Source organism: Mytilus galloprovincialis, chromosome 4, assembly GCF_965363235.1.
Source record: "Mytilus galloprovincialis chromosome 4, xbMytGall1.hap1.1, whole genome shotgun sequence".
NCBI lineage: Eukaryota > Metazoa > Mollusca > Bivalvia > Mytilida > Mytilidae > Mytilus > Mytilus galloprovincialis.
This window is the reverse complement of record NC_134841.1, coordinates 50,346,076-50,371,814: the sequence shown is the minus strand read 5'-3', so window position 1 is coordinate 50,371,814 and position 25,739 is coordinate 50,346,076. Positions and strand designations below refer to the sequence as shown.

At 32.5% G+C, this 25,739-nt stretch overlaps 1 protein-coding gene across 1 annotated transcript; it reads left to right on the top strand.

Moving 5' to 3' along the window:
- Window positions 1-132: 132 nt before the first annotated feature.
- Window positions 133-18,206, top strand: LOC143072367 (DET1 homolog). The gene is made up of 3 exons (XM_076247257.1): window positions 133-243; window positions 5,569-7,180; window positions 17,985-18,206. The coding sequence occupies exons 2-3, from the start codon at window positions 5,592-5,594 to the stop codon at window positions 18,175-18,177; spliced, it is 1,782 nt and encodes a 593-aa protein (XP_076103372.1). The 5' UTR covers window positions 133-243; window positions 5,569-5,591; the 3' UTR covers window positions 18,178-18,206.
- The last annotated feature ends 7,533 nt before the right edge of the window (window positions 18,207-25,739 follow it).

The window sequence follows — 25,739 nt, the reverse complement described above, 5'->3', positions numbered from 1 at the left end:
ACCATTTTTAATTCTAGTTACAAAGACATAATGTAAACTTAAATAAAACTGGAAAAAATGTATTATATGTCATAAAATTAAAAAAGTAAATATGACAGAATATGGTAAAGAAATATTTCGGAACACCTCTTGAGTTTTCTTTATATAAAAAAATGCAACAGAGCAGACTTGCATTTTTATTCAAAACTGACAAAAAGAAGACATTCCTATTCTGTTTTATTATCTTTTGCACCCTTCTTATGTGTAGGTTCGATTTTATGTAAGACTGATGAGTTAAGGATTAGACATATTTGTATCATACAAGCGATGATATCAAAATTATCGGCCAAATTATCATGGACAGCAGTGGCGGATGCAGGAATTTTCGAAAGGGGGGGTGCTAGCCCAGGGCAAAGGGGGGTGCAGGGGGGGGGGGTGCAAAACATATGTCCCGATTCAAATGCATTGATCGGCCAAAATAAAGGGGGGTGCGGACCCCCGGAACCCCCCCTCTGGATCCGCCACTGGACAGTAAACAAAATTTAAAAAATCCATGATCGCATAATTTTTGCTTTAAATATAAAACAACATGACAAAATAAATCCTTTTTGATTGAATAGAAAACGGTAGAGCACCCTTCCATGTATTCTCTAAGAATTTGTAATTATAATAATTAAATAATAATAAGTTAGCCACCATTCATGCCATTTGTCTCGATTTTTTTTTAGGGGGGGAGAGGGTAGGATAAAAAATGGTTTCAGGTCTGTTTGCGCCCAATACACTTCCGCACCCTACATAATTGCTGATTTAAATTGCTTTGATGTAAATACATACATGACATAACTTTGTTTAAGTAAAACATTGGACATTTTAAATGAAAAAGACAAAAGATAATTGTTTTAACAGCTTGGACCCTTTGATCTGAAACAATGAAACAAAAAGTTATAGCAATACACTAACCAAAACATAATTAAAATTTATTCAACACAACAAAAAAAGTTGTCAGAATCTCACTTCATTTTGAAACAATGAAATAAAGTTATAGCAATACACTAACCAAAACATATTTAAAATTTATTCAACACAACAAAAAAGGTTGTCAGAATCTCACTTCATAATCATTTTGAAACAATGAAATAAAGCTATAGCAATACACTAACCAAAACCGGCATGATTAAGATTTTATTCAACCATAGATGTAATACCCATAGATGAAGCTCAACCCTGACTTCAAAGGTTCTATGTGGGTTGTAATGGCTTTCACACTTATCTGATAATGACATGAACCAGTTGGTCATTGAGATGCAGATTGACAATCAAGACAATAGAAAACTGACAATTAAAAGTTACTTAGCAATTAAATATGCTAAAAATCAGAAAGAAACAAAATCAAAATATATATTTTATATTGACTTGATTATAAAAAATAATATTTGTTTAGATAAAACAATGATTACAAATTATTCTCGAAAAGAAACTAATAAATGTGAATATTTTTCTTTTTTTTTTAGGCAGAACTTCTGTTTTGATCCTGTTTAAATTTTATATCAATTTAACTCTATCTTATAATTAACAATGCTTGCTATTATTTATCAACAAGTTTATTGAAAATATAATTGTTAGAAAACATTAAACAAGTTGAAAATATGTATGCTCCAAAAATTATTTTCAATGCCTTGTATGTTTTGTTATTTCACTAAACTTAAAACTCTTTACAGTAATTATAATTAATACATATTTCATAAACCACTTGAACATGTTGAATGAAATTATTATAATTTTTGTAATTAGCCATAAAATATATAAAACTCATCTATGATTTAGTAACTAACTTATTCTGAAAAATATAAAAATGATTTAAAAAGGACAATTTCTCTTTTAAAACTAGAAAAACTGATGAAAAAAGGAAAATAATGTACATTGTACTTTCTAATTATTTTTTTCCCAAATTCAACGCAGTTCGACACCTTAATGAAGCATATCAAAGGAAAGGTGTATTTCAGAAGCTCAAAAAGGTGCTATTCCCATTTTCAGTAACTAACAGGAACACAGTTTTTATGAAATATAAAGACACAAGCCTAAAAAATACATTTTTGAATTTAGTTCAATATTTCCCTCGTAAAATGCACAATTTTTGATCGATTTCATCCATTTTTTGACCATTCTGTTTGTCTGTCCAGTGCGCTAAAAATAGATATATATTAACAACAGAAGGGACATAACTCGAGAAGACATTTAAGAAAATCTATTATGCTGTACTGGTCAATGAGATCAACAGATAAGAGATATGGCTAGAGTTACTTGATTGAGTACAACACACATATAACATCAAAGACAGTCAATTTGGTCATGGTTCTTTGTATCTAACAATAGAGAACAGTGGGGAACTTTTGGCGAGCTTTATCTATGGGTATTACATCTATGATTCAACACAGAAAAAAAACGTTGTCTCGTGAACTTTATTTTGAGACAATGACAACAAATATACTTATAGGAATTCACTTTGTGTTTAACAATGTTGTCAAAGCTTGATTAAAACGTTGTTAAACACAAAACCAATAACAATTGGGTGCGAACGTGAAAGGGGGTGAACTTGATTGGGCGCGAACAGACCCAGAGTAAAAAAAAATATTGTCCTGCATTTTTTTATTTAGGTGTAACGCTGTCCTGCATTTTTATTTTTTACTCTATTGGGTCCTGACTTTTTTTTACATTTATAAATTATAAATTGTCATCACATATTTTTTTTTTTTTGTTAAACTTTAAATTTAACTTAAAACTCCTGTCCTGTTTATTTTATTTTTTTACAAATTTCATCCTAGACTCCTCCCCTTAAAAAATCAAAAGGTAGCTCCCTGATAATATTTTTCTTATAGTTGGGGTCTGTTTATACATGTATGGATCTATTTCTTGCATTAAAAGATAATTCTTGTATCACACTCAGTCACTGCAGTGTACAGGGCTATAAAAAAGAAATATTTTTGCTTGCCCTAACCTTACCAGCTTACCTACCCAGAAAGTAGCTGCCTACTCAAAATCTATTATTGTCCTGCTGTGATTTTTTTTTTTAATCAGATAGACATTAAGACTAAAAAACATCTAACACTTCTATTTTTCTTTGCCTTAAAATAAAAAAAGAAAATGCCTACCTACCTAGCCCACTGTGTGTACCTTTGGATAGGGTTGGGGCTAACCAATATATTTTTCAATTCTGGCCCAGAGTGTTAATTTTACGTAAAAAGTCAAACGAAAATCTGCTTTAGTTTGTTTGGTTTGTCAAGTATCACAAGATGATATAATACATGTACAGCATTTCCTAGTCTATTGGCGATTCGTTGGGTCACTGATGACTGTCAAAGGTTAAGGAGATAAACATTTCATTCATGGCAACATACATCTATGTACTGTTATTTCTTCAATAATAAATTAAATACTCACACATTTCACCTGACAATTTTCTTTTTGTCATATTTTATTACATTCTGAAGCATAAAAATAAAGTCTTATAATGTCGTATGCTAAATTATCTCCTCTGATACTCTCTGAATAACTACATGTATATAAAAAATAAATTCAGTCTTTTATGCAAAACAAATCATGAAAAACATACAGTTTTGTTTCATGAACATATTTTGTTCATGTTGTTAATCATACAAGACCAATATAGGGATTTTAGAATGAACTAGCTACTGGTATATGCGTAATATATAATTCACAGAGTAACCATATAGGTAAAAGCGTAATTGTTCAGGTCATAAAAAAGAAAGTAAAGGAGAGTAGCATGATTTGAGAAGATTATCCTGCATACAATAGGGTACACATTTTTGCTGTTATCTGGTATAAAAAAAAATATCCTTTAACCTTGTTATATAGCAGCATTTCAATGAGTGCAACTTGCCTGACGGGAAATACCCACAATACTGAATAGTACTAATATATACAAGTTTTAGCTTTCTTAAAAGCTGTGGACTGCTTCACTCTATCCTAATATTATGTAATTTGTGTGCATGTGGTATTTTTAGATAGTTGATTGATATAAAATGGATTTACTTTAGTTCCAAATTATATATTAAAGAGTTAGGAATGGGGTTCCACCTAGAATTCATGTATGAAAATAGGTGATAAGGTACGAAGTGAAATACATTCTCTCACTCTCAGTGACTGCTGTGGAAAGTCAACTTGGAATTGATAGTACAAAAATAAAACACAATAAGTACATTGTTCATACACTTGTATTGAGGATTGGCTATTTTTAAAGTTGAATAACTATTCAGATTACGTATATTACATTTTACGAGTATTTTACACGTGCAGTTGAATTATTTTTGAAAATAATACTAATACCTGTATCAATGAAAACAATGGCAATTGTTTCCCTCAGAGCAATCTGCTTTTAGTTTCTTGTGTATAATTTGGAGTTAAGTATGACGTCCATTATCACTGAACTAGTATGCATATTTGTTTAGGGGCCAGCTGAAGGACGCCTCCTGAGCATGCACTTAAAAAAATAGCCGTTAAGGAGTGAAAATAAGGAAATTATTTTCACTTAGAGGTTGATTTAGAATTGTGAATAAAAAAAAACCAGAGAAGCTTTTCCCACTTATTGGAAACTTTGTATCTGTGTCATTATAATTGTGTACTTTGACAACAGCTGTTCATTTGACTAGGGTAAGGTTAATGATTTTCATAAAATTTGTCAAAAATAAGTTTGAATCCAACACATTTCATCCTATTTCTCAGATGTTTAAATACATAAATGATGATAAAATACAAATGTAGGTATGATTTGTTGATATGGACACTGTTAAAGCAAACAAAAACATGTAACATACAATATTGCAATTGTATTTTTACTACCTACATAATAACTTTCTTGGGAAAGTAATATGTTTTTTTTACATTGCATGTCAAGCTATGGGATGATTTTCCTGGCATTACAGGAGAAACAGAATTAAACCAGTTCTGTTTATCTTACAATTAAAAGCTCAGTAAGGCTATCACTAATTATCTCCCTTTGCAATTTTTCAATGTTTCTCACTTTCTCTCTAGCAGTGCACATTGAAACTTTATGGAACTGCTTTAAAAGCAATGCACTGCTTTATATATATATATATGATAAATAAATGCAATATTTTTTCTGTTACTGTGAAAAATAAAATCAATCCACATGATCCACAAGTGCACCCATTGAACCCCCAAAATATGATAAGTTGAAATTTTGTACACAAAAATCATTTAATCATTATCAACTGTTTCTTTTCTCTGCTGGTAAAATTGAAATGCACTTTCAACTAATATTTCTCTTGAAAAATATATAATAGAGCTTTTAAAAAATTATTTGTTGATTTCCAGATTCTTATAAAGAATGTCAAACAATGTAAACTGTACACACAAAATGGAAAGAGTTTTTATTATATCAATACATATATAATATATGACAGTTCAATTTAAGATGTACATGCATATGATGTATGTAATTTATCTTGACATAGATCATTAAGATAAGAAGAAAAACATCAGAAGTTATAACCAGACGTTGGAATCAGGATAAGATATATTTTATTTTTATGTGTTTATTTTATATTTCAGGAATATGATTGAGGGGACAAATAATGAATGGCTTTAAAACAAAGAACTGTTGCAATGATGAATTGGATCTCAAACCAAGAAAAATACCGAATCAAAATATTGTGTATAGACTTTTTCAGAGAGAAACCCATGTATCAAAGAGTGGTACACAATTCAATGTGGCCAGAAAATTATATACAAATATATTTCCAAACTGTACTGTTGCAAATATAGAGAAACCTCCTTGTTTTTTACGTAAATTTTCTCCTGATGGTAAATGCTTTATTGCATTTTCTTTTGATCAGACATCAATTGAAATCTACACATTTCAGGGATCTTCTTCAGCAGAACATTTATTACAAGGGGTTAGAGGTGAATATATTGGAGAGAGTGAAGAACAAGGTTTGCACACATTCATTGACAATAAAAATACCTACAGAAAAGTCCGTAATTGTTTGTTTGAATGTTTTTTCAAACTTAAACATGCCACACACGTATCAACAAATGGTGAACATCTAAATCGTGAATGTAGTCTTTTTACTGATGATGGAAAGTATGTTATTGTAGGTTCGGCTACTTATATTCCTGAGGAACCTCACCCTCATTTCTATGATATTTATAGAAATAATGAAGCTGTCACACCAAATGCTAAGTCACCTCTTGAAGATTACTCACTACATTTAGTAGAACTTGAAACAGGACATTTATGTGACACAAGACATTTCAAATGTGATAAGATTTTTCTGTCACACAATCAGGGCTTATATTTGTACAAAGACACATTAGCAGTACTCTCTGTTCAACAACAAACAATTCATATTTTCCAAGTTGATCCATCTGGGAGATTTACTGATGTAAGAAGTATAGGAAGATTTTGTTGTGAAGATGATCAACTGTACTATCATTTAGGTCTAGACAACTCTATAGGTCAAGTTTATCGTTCATATAGTGACGGTCAGGTTCATCGTCCATATAGTGAGACTCCGATTCCTCGGCAGCATAATGAAGGTCAGGTTCATCGACCGTATAGTGAGAAGAGTATTAATTCATTAAAACATAGATTTCTTGTATTCCTGTATAAAAGAGCAGTTTTTGACGGAACACCTTTTGCTATTCGAAAGTTTTATCAATTTTTTGAACAATTCAATGAACTTAGGATGTGGAAAATGCAACTTCTGGATGAAAATCACTTACTTATTAAATACGCTAGTGAAGATGTTGTGACTCTTAGAATTTCAGATCCTAATTCTCAGCCTTCTTTTTTTGTTGTTTATAACATGATCACAACAGAAATCACAGCTGTCTTTGAAAACACATCAGAACTACTTCTGGAACTGTTTGAAAGTAATTGTGATATGTTCAGAAATGCCACACTTGACAAACAGGCACAATTTACATGTTCTCCATCTAGTAATATATATGCACGACAAATGCAGCAAAGATTTAAGCAAACAATTATTAATGCAAAATTTGGAGGTCAAACCGAAGCAGTCAGGCGTTTGTTAGCACAGTTACCTATCAGTTCTCAGTCATATAGTAGTAGTCCTTATCTAGATTTAGCATTGTTCAGCTATGATGACAAGTGGGTATCCATGATGGAACGACCTAAAGCTTGTGGGGATCATCCTATAAGGTAAGGGGTAAAGAATTTAAAATGCATGTTTAAAATTTGAACAATAGCACTATTTTTTTACAACCACAAATTTTTTTCATTTACAAGTATAATGCTATCATGTTGTCGTCATTGGCGTTCAAAAACACATTTGGTTTCGGCACAAAAACTTTAGTTTAAGTGAATGGATCTCTATGAAATTTTATTAGAAGGTTCATTACCACAGAAGAAAGGTTGGGATTATTTTTGGGGGGTTATGGTACCAACAGTTAATTAGAAACTAGCAAGGGGCCAAAAACAAGCATTTTTATATGACCGCAAAAATTGAAAATTTTTTGGTCGTATATTGGTAAGAAGTATAGGCATTGTCGTTGTCGTCCGAAGACATTTGGTTTTCACACTATAACTTTAGTAAAGGTAAATAGAAATCTATGAAATTAAAACACAAGGTTTATGACCACAATTTTAAGGAAGGTTGGGATTGATTTTGGGAGTTATGGTCCCAATAGTTTAGGAATTAGGGGCCAAAAAGGATCCCAAATAAGCATTTTTCTTGCTTTTTGCAGCAGTCTGCACGGTTAGCCACTAGTCCGATGCCCCAGACTAGTAAAATTTGGTTAGGACTAGTAAGTTTTTGCAAAACTTTGTTTGGCCCCCCCCCAAAAAAATGTCAGAATATTGCAAATTGGTCTTCGGACTAGTAGTTGAAAAAGTTTTTGGTGCAGACTGATTAGCACAATAACTTTAGTATAAGAATAGAAAGAAATATATGAAATTTAAACACAAGGTTTATGACCATAAACGGAAGGTTAGGATTGATTTTGGGAGTTTTGGTCCCAACAGTTTAGGAATTAGGGGCCAAAAAGGGCCCAAATAAGCATTTTTCTTGGTTTTCGCACAATAACTTTAGTTAAAGAAAACAGAAATCTATGAAATTATAAAATAAGGTATATGACCACAAAAGGAAGGTTAGGATTGATTTTAGGAGTTTTGGTGCCAACAGTTAAGGAATGAGGGGCCAAAAAAAGGTCCCAAATAAGAATTTTTCTTGTTTTTTGCACAATAACTTTAGTATAAGTAAATAGAAATCTATGAAATTTAAACACAAGGTTTATAGCCTTAAAAGGAAGGTTGGGATTGATTTTGGGAGTTTTGGTCCCAACAGTTTAGGAATAAGGGGCCAAACGGGTCCAAAATTAAACTTTGCTTGATTTCAACAAAAATTGAATCCTTGGGGTTCTTTGATATGCTGAATCTAAACATGTTAACTTAGATTTTTGATTAAAGGCCCAGTTTTCATGTTGGTCAAAATCGGGGTCCAAAATTAAACTTTTTTTTGTTTGATTTCAACAAAAATTGAATATATATGGGGTTCTTCAATATGCTGAATTTAACCATGTATTTAGATTTTTTATATTTGGGCCCGGTTATCAAATTGGTCCACATTGAGGTCTAAAGGGTCTAAAATTGAACATTATTTGATTTCATTAAAAATTGATGAATTCTTGGGGTACTATGATATGCTGAATCTAACCATGTAAATCACAATCCAAATTCAGAGCTGTATCAAGCTTAAATGTTGTGTCCATACTTGCCCCAACTGTTCAGGGTTCGACCTCTGCGGTCGTATAAAGCTGCGCCCTGTGGAGCATCTGGTTGTAGTTTGTTGTAACTAACATGTGTGTATAAAGTATAAAGAATGGATCTCTCTGAAATTGTACTACAATGTACCATACAAGTCCACAAAGGGAAGGCTTAAAGATTGAAAAGTGCAAATTTAAAAAGATTAATAATGGTGGTATTTTACCTATAACAGATAAAATAAGTATTGTGCTGCTGCAACAACAAAGTATTGTGCAATAGCACAATATTGCCAAATAGCACTGTGTTGTCAAATAGGTATTGCACAATAGCAAGAAATCTTCAATTAGATCTTTTAACCAATTTCATTGGGATTATTTAAAGTCTTTAATTTTTGGGGGATCTAATCTTGTATTACTTATTTGGATATTGGGCCGCATTTTTATACGACCGCAAGCAAATTTTTGGGATTGTATGATGCCAGATGGTGTCTTCTGTGGCGTCATTCGAAGACACATTGGTTTTCGGACAATAACTTTAGTTTAAGTGAATAGATCTTTATGAAATTTTTCAGAAGGTTCAATACGTGTACCACTAAAGGAAGGTTGGGATCGATTTTGGGGATGATGGTCCCTACTGGTTAGGAAAAACGGGCCCAAAACAAACATTTTAATAAATTCAGGATAATAACTTGTGTATAAGTATTTCAATTGCTTTTAAATAATACCACAATGTTTAAAACCACAAGTGAAAGGTTGGGATACATTTTAGGGGTTATGGGGCCCGGGCCAACAGTTTAGGAATTAAGGGCCAAAAAGGAGCCCAAAACAAGCATTTCTCTAGTTTCCAGACAATAACTTGTGTGTAATTGTATGGATATCTCTGAAATTGTTCCACAATGTTCCATATAACAAAGGGGAGGCTGGGATTGAGTTTTTGGTTAAATGCCCAAAACATGTAGGAATTAGGGACCAAAAAGAAGCATGTTTCTAGTTTCCAGACAATTACTTGTGTTTAAGTGTATGGATCTCTCTAAAATTGTTCTACAAGGTTACATACTTTAAAGGAAAGGCTGGGATTAAGTTTTAGGCTTATTGCTCCAAGGGGGTGGTGGTGGGGGGGGGGACTTTTTGTTTACAATTCTTTTAAGTGATTCATTCTTTTTTTTTCAACATTTTTCAAATTTCGATTTTTGAAAGTTTCAAGAAGAAATCTTTAATTGCACAGTATTATGCAATAGATTTGTAAGATCTTTGACCACATTTATTTTGTGTCAAAAACCTATATTATGTCAAAAAATGATCATAATCCAAATACAAACAGTATCAAGCTTGAATATTGTGACCAAATTTACCCAAACTGTTCAGGGTTCAACCACAGCAGTTTTATCAGGCTGTGCTCAGCAAAGCATTTTATTGAATTGGTCTACATTAAGGTCCAAAGGGTCCATAATCAAACTTCTGAATTATTGAGACTCTATATGATATTATGAATCTTATTGTGCATTTAAACTTTTTATTTTTGGCCCTTAGGCCACACCAATTTGATCCCTTGTTCGACGGACCCGCCCGCACCTATTTTTTTCAAAACAGAATTTTTTTATTTTTTTTATATTCCCGCTTCCCGCATTCGGAATTGTAATCATGTCCATTTCCCGCACCGTTTTTTTTAAAATATTATAAGATATCAACATTTGTTAAAGGAAGTCACAGTCTAACCTGTATATAACGATTTTAAACATAAAAGCACCCCACCACACTGTGTAAATATCTGTGAGAATATTTGTTTCAACATGAAACCTGGAGTGCTCCGATAAAAAGTTATAACAGTATTTCCGTGAAGAACAAAAAATTTGTTTCTTTCCCTCTTACTTATATTCCCTATCAACAAATGTTCGTTGTTGCTAGAATAAAGTACAAAGAACTTCTGAAGGATGTGCCTTCAACTGCAATTATATTGTATGCTGGCGAAACAAAACTATCCATAGCCGCTGCATGTTTATGCACCTGTCCTGATTGATTCAGGAGCATGTCGTTCAGCAGTTATCGTTTGTTGATGTTGTTCATTGGTATTTTCCCGTTTGGATATATAAATTAGATCGTTGGTTTTCCTGTTTGAATTGTGTACGCTAATAATTTTGTGGTCCTTTATAGCTTGTTGTTTGGTCTGTATCAAAGCCCTGTGTAAAAGGCCGTACTTTGAACTGTGTTATTATCCGGTTGAGAACAACCCTCCCTCAGACAAGGGGTCATTTTACTGATGTAGAAAAGAAAATAGAAATACCAAGGATTTGTATAGTTCTTCTATACAAAACCTTTGAACACTTAGAATTTTGTACTCAAAAAGAGGAGAGTTACATCATATTTTAAACAAATTTTTCTTAAAGAGGGGTTCACTTATTTTGAATAATATTAAACTGTTCAAGTAAATGTGTTAACATGGTTAAAGTCCAGGAATATTACTAAATTCTTGGACATGTTTTGACCATTTAATAACAGATAGATATATAGTTCTATGAGAAAATATGAGCCCATTTGTACAAACAAATATATTATTGATCCCTCATACAACATGTAAAAGGAATATTTATAACATTAAGGGGTTGCCCCCAAACTGATTATGATTTGGATGGAGAATTGTCTCATTGTCAGTCACACATACATAGACCAGATTTAATTATTTCTTGGTGAACAGGGAAAAAATACTTCAGAAATTTCAAAGTACAAGTGATAAATCAAGTTTTAATATTGTCAAAACCTATTATTTTATGTTTACAAAAAAAAATTATAATCGCTCGCCTTTACTTTTCAAGCTTCGCCTCAAAAATTTGCAAATTAAATATTTTTTTATTAAAATTTTCAAATCGCTCGCTCGCCCCAAATTTTGGAGTCCAAAAATCCGTAGAACAAGAAATTAAATTGGTGTGGCCTTATTTTAAAACTTTGTTTGAATTCAACTAAAATAAAAATGTTGGTGTATATGTTGAATCTAACTATGTTATTACATTTTGGATATATCACACCTTTAAAAAGGCAAATTAAATGTCCCATTTCTTATTTTTAGATCTTTCAACTCATTTATTTCAGGGTTGGCAAAAACCTGGGTTTTATGAGTATTGCCCAGCCCAGTGGGAAATACTGGGAAAACCTGTGTTTTACTGGGTTTTAGTGGGTAATACTGGGCAATACTGGGTAATATAAAATACTGGACTAAATTTTATAGAGGATTCAGTGATCAAACACAAATGAAATACATTTGAGATATATATATAACTTGTTTTACTTGTCTAGATTGGTCAAACTGTAAATATAAAGCAAAAAAATATTTTTTCAAATAAGTATAACTCTTATTCATGTTATTAAGAAGTAAGAAAAAAAATACATTTAAATAATGTATATGTACGGTCACTAATTAATAAGAAATTATTCAGATTAGAATGCAGATTTGTTTATGTAACAATAATCAGCCCTTTCAATTCTATAAATGTTAATGGCATGACCCCTTAGGGTGTTTATTTAGCAATATGAATGTATAACAATTAAAATAACAATACAGTAGTTCAGGGAAAGCTTGTTCGCGACCTAGAATTCTGAGTGGGTCAAGCGTTTAATTAAAACTCATGCGAGAATATACGAGATTTGGTTGAACTGGGGGCAAAGTCATATATGGTACACATCAATATTCGGTGTTTAATAGGCGTTTATTAGGACGCCTGCCGCTTTCCCGTTTACCTGTGAAGTCGTTGAGTGTCATCTGTTTTTTGTTTGTTTATGTTTATGTGTAATAAAGTAAAATAAGTAATATTTTGAATAATTTCGGGACATAGTGTTTAAAAATTACGGGAGAAAATTGGAAAAGAAAATTGAAATTACTGCTTGCAAAAAGCCAAAACGAAATGTTTGATAAAGAAGGAACGAGGTCCTTCAAGTCCCTGGAAGCTGTTAAGAACTTTGAAGAAGTTTATGTGCAGAAATATATTTTTTTGTTGATTGAGAATAATTTCCAGAAACATGCTGGCGTAATGGCATTAATTGCCAAAACAGTATAGCATACAATGGTGACACTACATAATTTATTGTCTTTAGCCTTTTTTCGGGAGAATATAGATAAACAATCTAAACCATATGATTGTCATGTAAGACGGAGCTTTTTGAAAAGTTGTTGCTGGTCATAACACATCATGATGAGTCGTAATGAATGATATTATGCGATGTACTCAATAAAAAATAAACATCATGGCTTCATAAATGTTATGTTTTCAATATTGTATAAATAATCTGACCGTTAAACCTTGGTACAGTATATACGTTCCTTGTTCAAACCATAATAAAAATATAAAGTTCCCATAAAATCAAACAGCTACAGATCGTCATATGGAATTAAAATCTTAGCAAAAAAGCCGCACCCACTTATAAGATATATAAATGTCTTTACTCTGACTGTTGCATTTTGAACACACGAGTGAAAGTCCAGCGCAATGTAGAACAAAATAATTTCAACATTCATATATCATTATCATGATCTTGACCTGCATGGATATGCATTTAACTTGCAACTGGACGATTCAACAAAACGGTTATTGACGACTGCACGAAAACCTTTACTTCAGACAAAACATGAAATTAACTGTTCAGGAAAAACGAAGTTCATCTAGTAGTAAAATACGGAAAAATGAAAACAAAACTTTAACCACAGACTGAACCTAAATGCTGACGACGGAACCTAGCATCGCTAAGTATCGCTTTCGCGAAACTTGTCAAAAAGAAGGATGTATGTCAAAAGATCCAAGTAGGCAGCTATTTCACACATAAATCTTAAAGACCTCCTTGCTTTCGACAAGTCGACAAAAATTGTTTTCTTTTTGTCTAGGGGGGGGGGGGGGGGGGGGGTATTTTTTCTATAGTAATTGTAGTATAACAAAAAATTTAGTATCATTTTTCTACCTACTAACGTGAATTTTCTGACACAAAAATAAATATACAACAGAACTGTGCATTAAAAGTATGTAATCAAATGCCAAACTATATATATATATATATATATATATTGGAATTAACTAGATGTTCTGTATACAATATTATGTATGCTTCACAATATATCAAAATGAAATGCTGAACGGTCCATCTCCCCCTCCTTTCAAAAATTGTCAATATCCGATGCATTTGAATTAAGCACAAAACATTTATGTAAATACACGCATGCAATCAGGGCTAGCATTTTGAACATATATTTTAATGGTACCTAACTGTTAGAACATGATTACGATTATTAAGGGTATATAAATTGTCTCTAACTGTCGCCTGGTGAGATTAATAGTTTTAGGTAAAACTTTATGATACCATATGGCCTAGGTGTTGATTGACTTTTATTTTTATGACCTAAGATCAGTTCGTCAGATATGGTAATGAAATAGCACCTGTACCTTCTTGAATATACAGACGATCTGCTAAGTGAACATCACAGCATGAATCTGTCCATTTTTGCGTGAAGGTAACATTCAAAGTCAGGTGACATATATCATCTAACCGTTCCTTTTGTAATTAAGATTAATTAACATAACGGTCAAAATAGTCTGTTTTAATATGACAGTGGAATCTTCAGCTTTAGAAGAATGTAACAAACTTTGTATTTATAAACGATATAAAGTAGTATTTGGTTTTGAAAGATACTTAGATTTTCATTGTAATGTATCTATATTAACAAAATTGCGTAGCGGCACACTTAGATTAAATGTTGAAGTTGGTCGTTATCTACATACTCAAAGAGAAAATAGAATTTGTATATGTTGCAATATGAATGTTTTGGAAGACGAATATCATTTTGTTTTATCATGTCCAACGTATAGATCTGTGCGCATAGAATTTTATATTTATTTTACTATTCTTAGCCAAATCGGCACAAGTTTATAGATAATTTATTCTAAATCTCTGACAGTAAAACTATATGAATTTATTCAAATGCAGCCGCTTGGAAAATTATATCACATATAATGTCATAATATTATTGTATACTCTGTAACTTCTGTTCTCTGCTGCCTTTTATTTGTCATATATGTTGTATATATTTTCGTTTGCCATAGCATGTGAAAATAAATTATGCATATGACTACAGTAATAACGAAGCCGATCTGGTAAATCAATAAACTGATAATGCCCCCAGTTTATCAAATCTCGTATCTAATTAGTCGATAACGCAAAATCACGATCGATCTTGCACATGCGCATTGCTTCCCTGAACTAGAGTATTCACATAAAAAATGCATTTTTATCAAAGTTTGGATTATTGAAACAATGCTTGGAATTTATATATAAACAAGGTATCTTTAAATGTGCAAATCTTGTATTCTGCTTACATATATAGAATAAATGAAGAACAGAATGAAATTGAATTTTTCATTCTACTAGAAATGACTCAATGGTTATCTGTATAAAAAGTATATATTTAGCTGTGATACTATAAAATTACACCAAGTCTCAACTATTATGTGTTAAAATAAGCTTAAAAAATCATATTGCCCAGTAATGCCCAGTATTACCCATTTCTGGGAGCATTGCCCAGCCTGGGAAAACCTGGGTTTTCCCACCCGGGAATTCCCAGGCGGGTAATACTTTGCCAACCCTGATTTATTTTGTGTCAGAAACCTATTATTGTATGTCAAAAATGTGATCACAATCCAAATTCGGACAGTATAAAGCTTAAATATAATGTCCAAACTTGCCCCAACTGTTCAGGGTTCAGCATATGAAGTTGTTAACATATAACATATTTTATTGTGTCTGATCCTTTTGTCATTTTGAACAATAAAATATGTTTAAACTATATGAAGTTGTATCAGGTTGCCCTTTGGTGAAGTATTTTATGTCAAAAACTTATTTTTTTAAGAAAAATTAATTCACCAAATTGCACTTCCAGCTTAGAATATGTATAAAAAAAAATGGCCTGGCTGGGTAAAATAAACAGTTATGTTATTTTCCTTAAATAATGATGGTTTTTGCCTAAGTTTGAAGAAAGAGAAATTAAACAAATATGGGAGAGTGCTACTGCTACTGTGGCTATTGCTGACAATGCACATAGATTCAGGTGATCCATGCACAAATGGGCTTAAGTTTTGGACCCTTTATAGCTTGTTGTTTGGTGTGAGCCAAGGCTCCATGTTGAAGGCTGTACCTTGACCTATAATGGTTTACTTTTATAAATTGTTATTTGGATGGAGAGTTGTCTCATTGGCACTCTTACCACATTTTCCTATATCTATTTCATATTTAGTTTGCAATGATAACACACTATATAATATTATATGATTACTTTCTTTTGTTTAAATTAGTATTCATCATTTAACAAGTTGTCAGAAGTTTTTCTTACAAGCTTGAATAGTTTCATTAGTCATTTTTGTTGAGCCTTCAACTTTAGTCCACAAATTTACATTCTGTGGTTAAAGTTTTTGAAGTTTTAGTAACTTTCTTAAACTATCCTGGATTTCTACCAAACTTGGACAGAAGCTTGTTTATGATCCTAAGAAAGTATCCAGATGTAAATTTTGTAAAAAATAAAATTCTGTTTTTCAGTCTATACATTGTATTTATAAATGGACTTAGTTTTTCTGCCAGGAAACAATACATTCACTCTGAGGTTAAAGTTTTTAAAGTTTTAATAACTTTTTTATACTATCCAGGATGTGTACCAAACTTGGACAGAAGCTTGTTATGACCAAAAGCTAGTATTTAGAAGGAAATTTTGTTAAAATTTTGTACCCGTATATCTGTATTTTACTTATAAATGGACTTTTTTTTTTCTTCCAGTTAAAATAGATTTGTTAGATCTTTGACCACATTTATTTTGTGACAAAAACCTAAATTATGTCAAAAATTTGATCTCAATCCAAATTCAGACAGTATGAAGCTTGAATATTGTGACAAAATTTGCCCCAACTGTTCAGGGTTAGGACCAATGCGGTCATATAAAGCTGTGCCCTGCGGAGCACCTGGTTATTGGTGGTGGAAGCTGGGTGTCTGGAGAAAACCACTGACCTTCGATAGAAAAATTAAAAACTCTAGTCAGTTAAGATTGGAGTCAGGTGCACCCTCATGAGCTGGATTCTAACTCACAACTTCAGTGTTGACTAGCTAGTGATTATAGTAGTAGAACTACTTAGACCATTTGGCAGCCGAGGCCTCTACAGTATATTTGATGTTTCATTTGTAAATACCATTTGACTACAGAAATTATAAAATCAGTGTTATGAATTATATCATGTCATATATATGTAAATTTTATAGATTAAAAAAATAGATGCATTGATAGAATACTTTTCCTACTACATGTATGAAGGAGATTTGGTGAATAGAACTTGCTGTTCTGAAGAAAATAAATCTTTCATATTATATTAATATAACTAATAAATAGACTTCCTACAATATCTGAACAAAACCACATCTTATTCTATTATATATGTTTAATATGCAATAAAAATTAAAGTATTCTGCTGAAGAATTAAATTCTTAAAACTAAAATTTATATGACATGAAAACAAAACGAACAGATACAGTAACAACTCTTTTGAAAGTGAAGATAATAACAAATGATATTAATTTAGTCAAGTTTTTAATACAAAGAGATTCATTTATTTTTACACAGAAATTACGAGATAAATACATAATCTAAACGCAATCATTATAGGCAATATAGTACTCATCCTTCACAGAACAGTAACATAATACTTCTGTTGTAATCTGTAGGCAGATTTTTGTTTCACTTTAAAAAAAACAACAAAAAAACAGCTTGATTTTAGGGAACATGACAGTTTTGGTGTGAATAATCCAGGACCAAATGATGTAATCCAGTAATCTTTTAACCATCTTTAGAGATTTTAACATACCAGGGTAATTAAGTACAGGATACATACCCGTAGCCAGGGGGGTTCGACCGAAACCCCCCCCCCCCCCCCCCCCCTTGAAACCAAATAAGCACTGTTGAAGTCAACGTTCTGTTCAAGTTATGACTGTTAAAGTCAAGTTCATGAGTCCAAATACCCCCCCCCTGGAAATTCCTGGCTACGGGCCTGGGATATAACAGACATAAAAAAAAATAGGCGTTCGAATTCAAACAAAATATCTACCGTAATAACAAGATTGTGGTCCATTGTATTTCTTGTTTTGTTATTTTGATTATTGTATTGTAAAATGTATATTATTAAAACTATTATATTTTATTGGCATTATTTATAATTTTGATTTTATCACTTCAGGTTTTATGCTAGAGATTCCGGACTTCTGAAGTTTAGGATCCATGCAGGTGTTGTGGGTCGCAACCCTCCGCCTGCTGCACGAAGACTTGTTGCATTTACATTTCATCCAAGTGAGCCATTTGCCATTAGTGTTCAAAGAACTAATGCAGAATATGTTGTCAATTTTCATGTCAGACATTCTGTCGATTGTTAGTTGTTAAAATAATAAAAGTTTTTTGTTGATATATTAGATTTAATGTTTCTCTCTTGATTTCCTTATCAATATAAAAATAATTAGATGTGGTAAGATAACTCTCCACCAGAGACAAATTTTTAAGAGAGTAGATGGCTTGAAACCATAGGTAGCCATATTACATTCAACAAGGAGCAAGTGCCAAAACACATAGCATACCAAGCTATAAAACGCCAAAAAATGACAATTCAAACAAGAAAACTTATGGCTTGATAAACACTATAAATGTAAAACAGATATAATATTAAACAGCAACAAACTACAACCACTGAATTACAGGCTCTTGTCTTGGGACAGATACATTCAGAAAGTGGCAGGGTTCTTACAAATTTTGTGACTTCAAAAATAACAGTATGAAGAGATAAGCATTATGAAAATGATTGTTTGTAATGAAAACAATGACAGGATGCATGATTTGACGGCTGTGATTTTACCACTTTAAATCCAAATTATGTATTATGTTTTCTGCTATTTGGTTTCCGGTTGTTGTCTCTTAGACACATTCCCTATTTCCATTCTCAATTTTATTAATAATATAAATTTAAAAAAAGGATGTGGTATGATTGCAATTGAGACAACTGTCCATAAGAGACCAAAATGACACAGAAATTAACAACTATAGGTCATCATATGGCCTTCAACAATGAACAAAGCACATACCCCATAGTCAGCTACAAAAAGCCCTGAAATGACAATGTAAAATAATTATAATATACCAGTTTTGAACTTAAAAAAAAAAATCTGACAAAGATTCCCAAATTAAGTGTTCATGGAGATATGTCTGAAAATGTTTTATATCCAAATAATTTAATTTCAATGTCATAATAAGCGGATATGTCGTTCACAGATCAAATTGTACACAACACATTGCCTTTAATTTTCAAGTAACGTAAGAGTATAAGAGTAGTCCGTCGGAAGGGGACGATAAATGGCTGATCCGTGTTAAGAGAGAGCCATATCTCTTGCACGTTAAAGACACCCTTATAGATTTCAAAAAAGAGTAGGCCTATGCCGCTACAAGGCAGCACTGGCACCTGCAAAGTGGAAAGGGATTAATATAAGTTGCAAAATTTGTTGCCTAATCCACTATAAATAAATATGATTAAATTAAGAGTAGGGTATAATTAAAGATGTAGAATTAAAAAAGAAATTAATAATCATTAGACAAAAGTCAAGGTCTTAAAAGGTTGAAAAGAATATTTAAAACTAGGTGTCAAGACCTAGACATTCTGCCAAAAGAAAGGTTCTGAGAGTATTCTAAGAGGGCCCTTAGTCCTAGACATTTTATCTAGACCAAGGTTGTGCAAGTATTCTAAAAGGACATAGAAATTTTGTCTAGGTTGTGCAAGTAATCTAAAATAACATAGACATTTTGTCTAGACCAAGGTTGTGCAAGTATTCTAAAAGGACATAGAAATTTTGTCTAGGTTGTGCAAGTAATCTAAAATAACATAGACATTTTGTCTAGACCAAGGTTGTGCAAGTATTCTAAAAGGACATAGAAATTTTGCCTAGAACAAGGTTGTGCAAGTATTCTTAAAAGGACATAGAAATTTTGTCTAGACCAAGGTTGTGCAAGTATTCTAAAAGGACATAGAAATTTTGCCTAGAACAAGGTTGTGCAAGTATTCTTAAAAGGACATAGAAATTTTGTCTAGAACAAGGTTGTGTGAGTACTCTAAAAGAACATAGAAATTTGGCCAAAAATAAGGTTGTGCAAGTATTTTGAAAAATGCAATTTGGGAAAGAGCATCCCAGTGTCAATTACCCCATCCACCTTAAGGTAATGTGCTTGCCTTGTGTCTCAAAGGTTTTTGTAACAATCTCAAGCTTGGTCAAACCAATAGCTTGAAAATTGATGTTTGCTGTTTCACCACTCAGTACACAGCATTTAGAGTAGACAAGACAGCCTCAGTAAATTTGAGTTGCCTCCGATTCAAAATAAAATTTCCACTTCAGTGTCTTGAAGAGGACCGTTGTCGATGTTGTATACTGGTATCAGAATATTTGACATAAAGCCTCTGCCATACTTGTCTTATATTCAATAATTTCTGTAAACAGACGAAAATGTATAAAATATAAGCAATTCTAAGAGAAACTGTGATATACAAATAAAGAGTTTGTATGATTGCAAATAAGACAACCCTCCACCAGAAACAAAATGATCTAGAAGTTAACAACAATATGTCACTGTATCATGAGCCTTCAATAATAAGGAAATTCACACCAAATCGTCAGCTCTATTAGATGGGTCACCCCTAATGACAAGACTTAGTGTTAAACAATTCAAACAAGAAATCGGAAGAATACTAATGCATGGCCTGATTTACAAATTTACAAAAAATGGTTCTTCTGTGGGATATATAAACCTCCTAGTATGTCAGATGACCAGTTCAGTACAGACTGTACCAAAACTATAGACAAAATTATATCAAAATATGACAACTATATTTTTATTGGTGATTTTAATTATAACATGCTTAACTGTGATAAGAGTGCAATGATAAGAGAAATCTGTGATATTTTTAATTTAAAGAACATTATTAAGAAAGCTACATGTTTTACAAAAATTGCTAAAGCAACCCTTTTAGATTTGATTTTAATGAATCATGACTGTGATTTTAAAAAGATATGTAATTTTGGCACTGGAATTAGTGATGTGCACAACTTTATATCTGTGCAGTTAAATTGTGATTTACCTAAAATTTTACCAAAAAAGAAGATATGCAGAAGCTTTAAGAATTTTGATGCTTCAAATTTTTTAAATGATTTAGAAAATCAGCATTTTGATATATCTGAATTTGATAATGTAAATACAGCATATGATAATTTTAGCAAAAGTTTCATTGAGGTAGCTGACAAACACGCACCTTTTAAGGAAAGGAAAATTTTTCCTAATCAAGTACCATATATGAATGCAGAGCTTAAAAGTGCCATTTATAAGAAAAAAATGTTGTATAATAAATTTCAAAAATTCAGTGGTAGTAAGAACTGGGAGACATATAGGCGGCAACGCAACTATGTTACAAAACTAAAAAATAAATCCATTAACCAATATTTTGTAGAGAGGTGTGCTGGAGGCCCGAAGTCGAAAGATTTCTGGCCAACAGTGAAACCTTTTCTTACAAATAAGGGAAATGTACACCAAAAGGAAACTGTCCTCTCTGAAAATAATGTTTTAATTACAAAACAGGAGGAGGTGTGTGAGATATTTAATGATTATTTTGTAAATGTTGCAAAGAATATAGGAAGCAGTCAAATAAAGGTTAATGATGATCACCCGAGTATTTTGGCCATTAAAGATAATATTCCTGATCTTGATCAAAACAATTTTACCTTTTCCCCTATTGATCAAGACTTTGTTGAGAAACGTATACGTAAAATTAATGTTAAAAAAAGCCACTGGTATAGATGGCATCTCACCTAAATTACTGCATTTTGCTAAACCTGCTATTGTAAAACCCCTTACTGATATTGTTAATTTGTCATTATCATCATCGACCTTCCCTGACCGTCTTAAGGAAGCTCAAGTTGCACCTATTCACAAAAAGAATAGTGTTTTAGAAAAAGGAAATTATAGACCGGTAAGTGTATTACCGGCTATTTCTAAAATTTTTGAAAATGCCATAGAAGTACAATTAGTACAGTACTTTGATAAAATCTTCAGTCCATTTTTGGCAGCTTTTAGATCTGGTTTTGGATGTCAGTCAACTTTATTAAGAGTGATTGAAGATTGGAAATTAGCCTTGGATCAAAATAAATACCTTGCAGCTATCCTTATGGACTTGTCCAAAGCATTTGACTGTCTACCCCATGACTTACTGCTACTGAAACTAAAAGCTTATGGTCTATCCAAATCCTCACTTGATATGTAATATAGTTATTTAACAAAAAGAAAACAATGTGTGAAAGTAAACCAAAATTTAAGTGATATGCTTGACATATTTAAAGGGGTACCACAAGGCTCTATCCTTGGACCCATCCTATTTAATATTTTTATTAACGATTTGTTCTTTTTTGTAAAAAATTGTTCTTTATATAACTATGCTGGTGACAATACTTTGTCAAAGTCTGGAAATTCCTTACAAGATGTAATTTCTGCTCTTGAGGAAGACAGCAGTCATTTAATACAGTGGTTTTCTTCCAATAAAATGCAGGCCAACCCAGAGAAATTTCAAGCTATCTCTCTTGGCAAAAAAACACATGATAAAAAGATTGTGTTTGACTTGAATGGTATTTCTATATCATGTGAGGATGAGGTGAAACTTCTTGGAGTTACAATTGATTTTAAATTAAACTTTAATTTACACATTTCAAATATTTGTAAAAAGGCTGCAAGGCAATTAAATGTTTTGAAAAGAATTGGGAAACATCTAAACAAACTGAGTAAGCTTACAATTTACTACTCTTTTATTATGTCTAATTTCAGTTACTGCCCTTTGACTTGGCATTTCTGTGGGGAACAAAATACCAGAAAAATAGAAAAAATACAAGAACGAGCGCTTCGATTTATTTATGAAGACCATCTGAGCTCATACGAAACACTCCTACAGATTTCGAACCTTCCATCATTAAAAACTCGTAGAATGCGCTCAATTGCCTTGGAGACCTTTAAAATAATTAATAAAAAAGGTCCTTTATTTATTCAAGATTTAGTTGTAATAAAAAACAATTCATATAATTTCAGGTATGTAAACACTGCTGAGGTACCTAGACCTAGAACCTCCAGTTATGGTAAAAGATCTTTTAGATTTGAGGCAGCACAAGTATGGAACTCACTTCCTAATGAGGCTAGACTCATGACTTCTTTTGACCAGTTTAGGAATTACATAAATTCCTGGTGTGGGGGTCAAAAATGCTTCTGCAGTTCATGTCCAGGGCCGTAACTACCTGTGAGGCAAGGCAGTTGCCTCCCCTAAATTTTCTACACCAAAACTTTTTTTTTAAGTAATAAAATGAAATATTGACAATATGTACACGAAGAACTTGAATTTATATTATAAACAACACAAGTTTACAGTTTTAACAGTTTTATCATGATACGCCATATATCTGTCATTTCCCGGATTTTTGGATCGAAAGTGAACCGTTTCAGTATTTTTTTTATTTTTTTGTTCGTGTGGCCGTCCGTCTGTTATTCAGTTAAGCTGCGGGTTCTCGACTGACTACTACACTTTGTTCATAGTTTGAGTGTAGCGATAATACAAGCGGATTTCCAGTTTATTATTAAGTATTCGTACGAGAACACATATGAAAGTTCAAACTTTGCTGTCGATAATTTTGAATAAAACTTAACTATTCACATTTATTTAGGGGCTCAAATAAGCAGAGGAAGTTCCCTTTGTATTGTGAATATTTTATGACATCGGAAATTCGTTACCGGCTGAATCAGGTGTTGGGTCACTTTTTTAATAAAATTAACGGTACCAATTTTCTTGCACCAGATGCGTCTCCCGATCGTACGAGAACATTATGATCAATGCCTATATAAGTAGTTAAACACTCTTATTCGTTGTAGCAGGGACTTTCTATACTAGTAAGTAAAATATGATAATACATTTGTAATACTAGTATTGAAAGTCCCTGTGTGTAGTTATATAATACATGTCTGTTCAGCTTTCAACAATATTGAAATTCAAGGTCCTCGATAAAAAAAAATATATCTTGCGTTCTATGATCTTGCTTTAAATGTTTTTTTAACTTACCACTTTGATCTTTAAATAGAGATAATAATTGTTTGCATAAAAGTGCTTCCACAGCAATACTGATGTTTCTTAAAGTAAGGAAATCGAAGGAAAACGGGTCATTTTGAGCCATATTGAGAAAAAAATCCGCGTTTACAATTTATTTAATGTTTATAATTATTATAGGTCGAAGTACGGCCTTCAAGGCGGGGCCTTGGCTCAACCCGAACAGCAATCTCAGCTTGTTGTTGCATTAAAATTGCTTCAAGGTTCAAGCAATACTGATGTTTTTTAATGTAAGGAAATCGAAGGAAAACGGGTCATTTAGCCACTTTACTGAGGGCAAAAAAAAATCGGCGGGGGGCTGCGCCCCCCAACCCCCCTCTTTATGGGGCCTCAATCGGCGGCCCCAAACCCCTGCCTCCCCTGAATTCGAACCCTAGTTACGGCCCTGAGCCTATATAAAAAACGAGAACCAATTATGGACCACATCTACACACGACAACTACTGAACATCAGATTCCTGACTTTAAAGTAAAGGGTTTGAACATTTTAATGCTACCAAACATTCACCCATTATATCTGAAACAGTAGTGCAACATTGTATTTATAATACCCCAATCTAGATAGTCAAATCTGACCCCTTTCAATGCAAAGCAAAAAAAAACATTATCCCATTTCAGCCAATTTAGCTTGAAATGCAACTCCTTTTCACTTTGACAGAATCGGTATCATATAGATAGTGAGTATCCCACGGGTAGATGCAGAATTCCATTGGGGTAGTGTAACACAAAACAACCATTTCATATATAGATTTACTTACCGTTTTGTTTGTTTAAAAAAGGAGTCTAAGTCACCCATCGGATGGGGTAATTAGTATAAAAAGAAATCAGAGTATGTGTTTAATTGATGAATATGATAAATTGCCATTTCCAATACAATATTAGCAAATTACGATAGTTTTTTTTGGGGGGGGAGGGGGCGTACGCCCATTACGCCCTTACCTGGACCCGCCCCTGGAATCAGTGTTTCAAAGCACCTCAATAATTCAATATTTTATGAGGTCAATTAAAGTGTATGTATGAAAATCGCTTCTACCAAGAAAGAACAAGCTTAGATGCCTACGGTCTCTTTTTTTTACCAGGACCATCAGGGATTGGAACAACTTACATTTTGTACCATGCGACATCAGTTCCATCGCGGCAAATACAGTTGAGGGACAAGGAAGTAGGCAACACCAGTTGTAATACTTTCAATTGTATTATATTGCAAACGTTCTAAATGTAAATAGCCAAGAGAGAACTTTCTTTAATATTCAGTTTTGAATCCGGTTCGATCTTACCTGGAAGACGAAGAAAGTTTATGTGTCACACGTTGGATCTTAATTTGCCCCAATTTGTAAATGGGCCCTAAAAGTCCAATTACAAGGTTACATTCAGCATATACTAGAACCCCAATAATTCAAGACTTTTATTAAACCCCATTTAAACTGATCAGGAAATAAGAAATTAATATAAAGTCTTTTGTATTAGAAAAATAAAATACAATGTATTGTTTTTGGATCGTTTTTCCTGATAGCCTAGGTTAGGGCCATAACTCACATAAATTAATCATTCTCAACACGAACCCCACTTAAAACTGGGGTTATCTCGCCGGTGCTCCGGAAGGGTAAGCATATACTGCTCCACATGTGGCACCCGTCGTGCTGCTTAGGGTATTACAAATCCGGTAAATAGTCTAATTTGATTTGTCACATTCTTGAAAAGGGAAGGGCATTGTAGTTACGACATAAGGAACATATCCGATATCATCTATGACACGGTTATTCCATAACCGTCA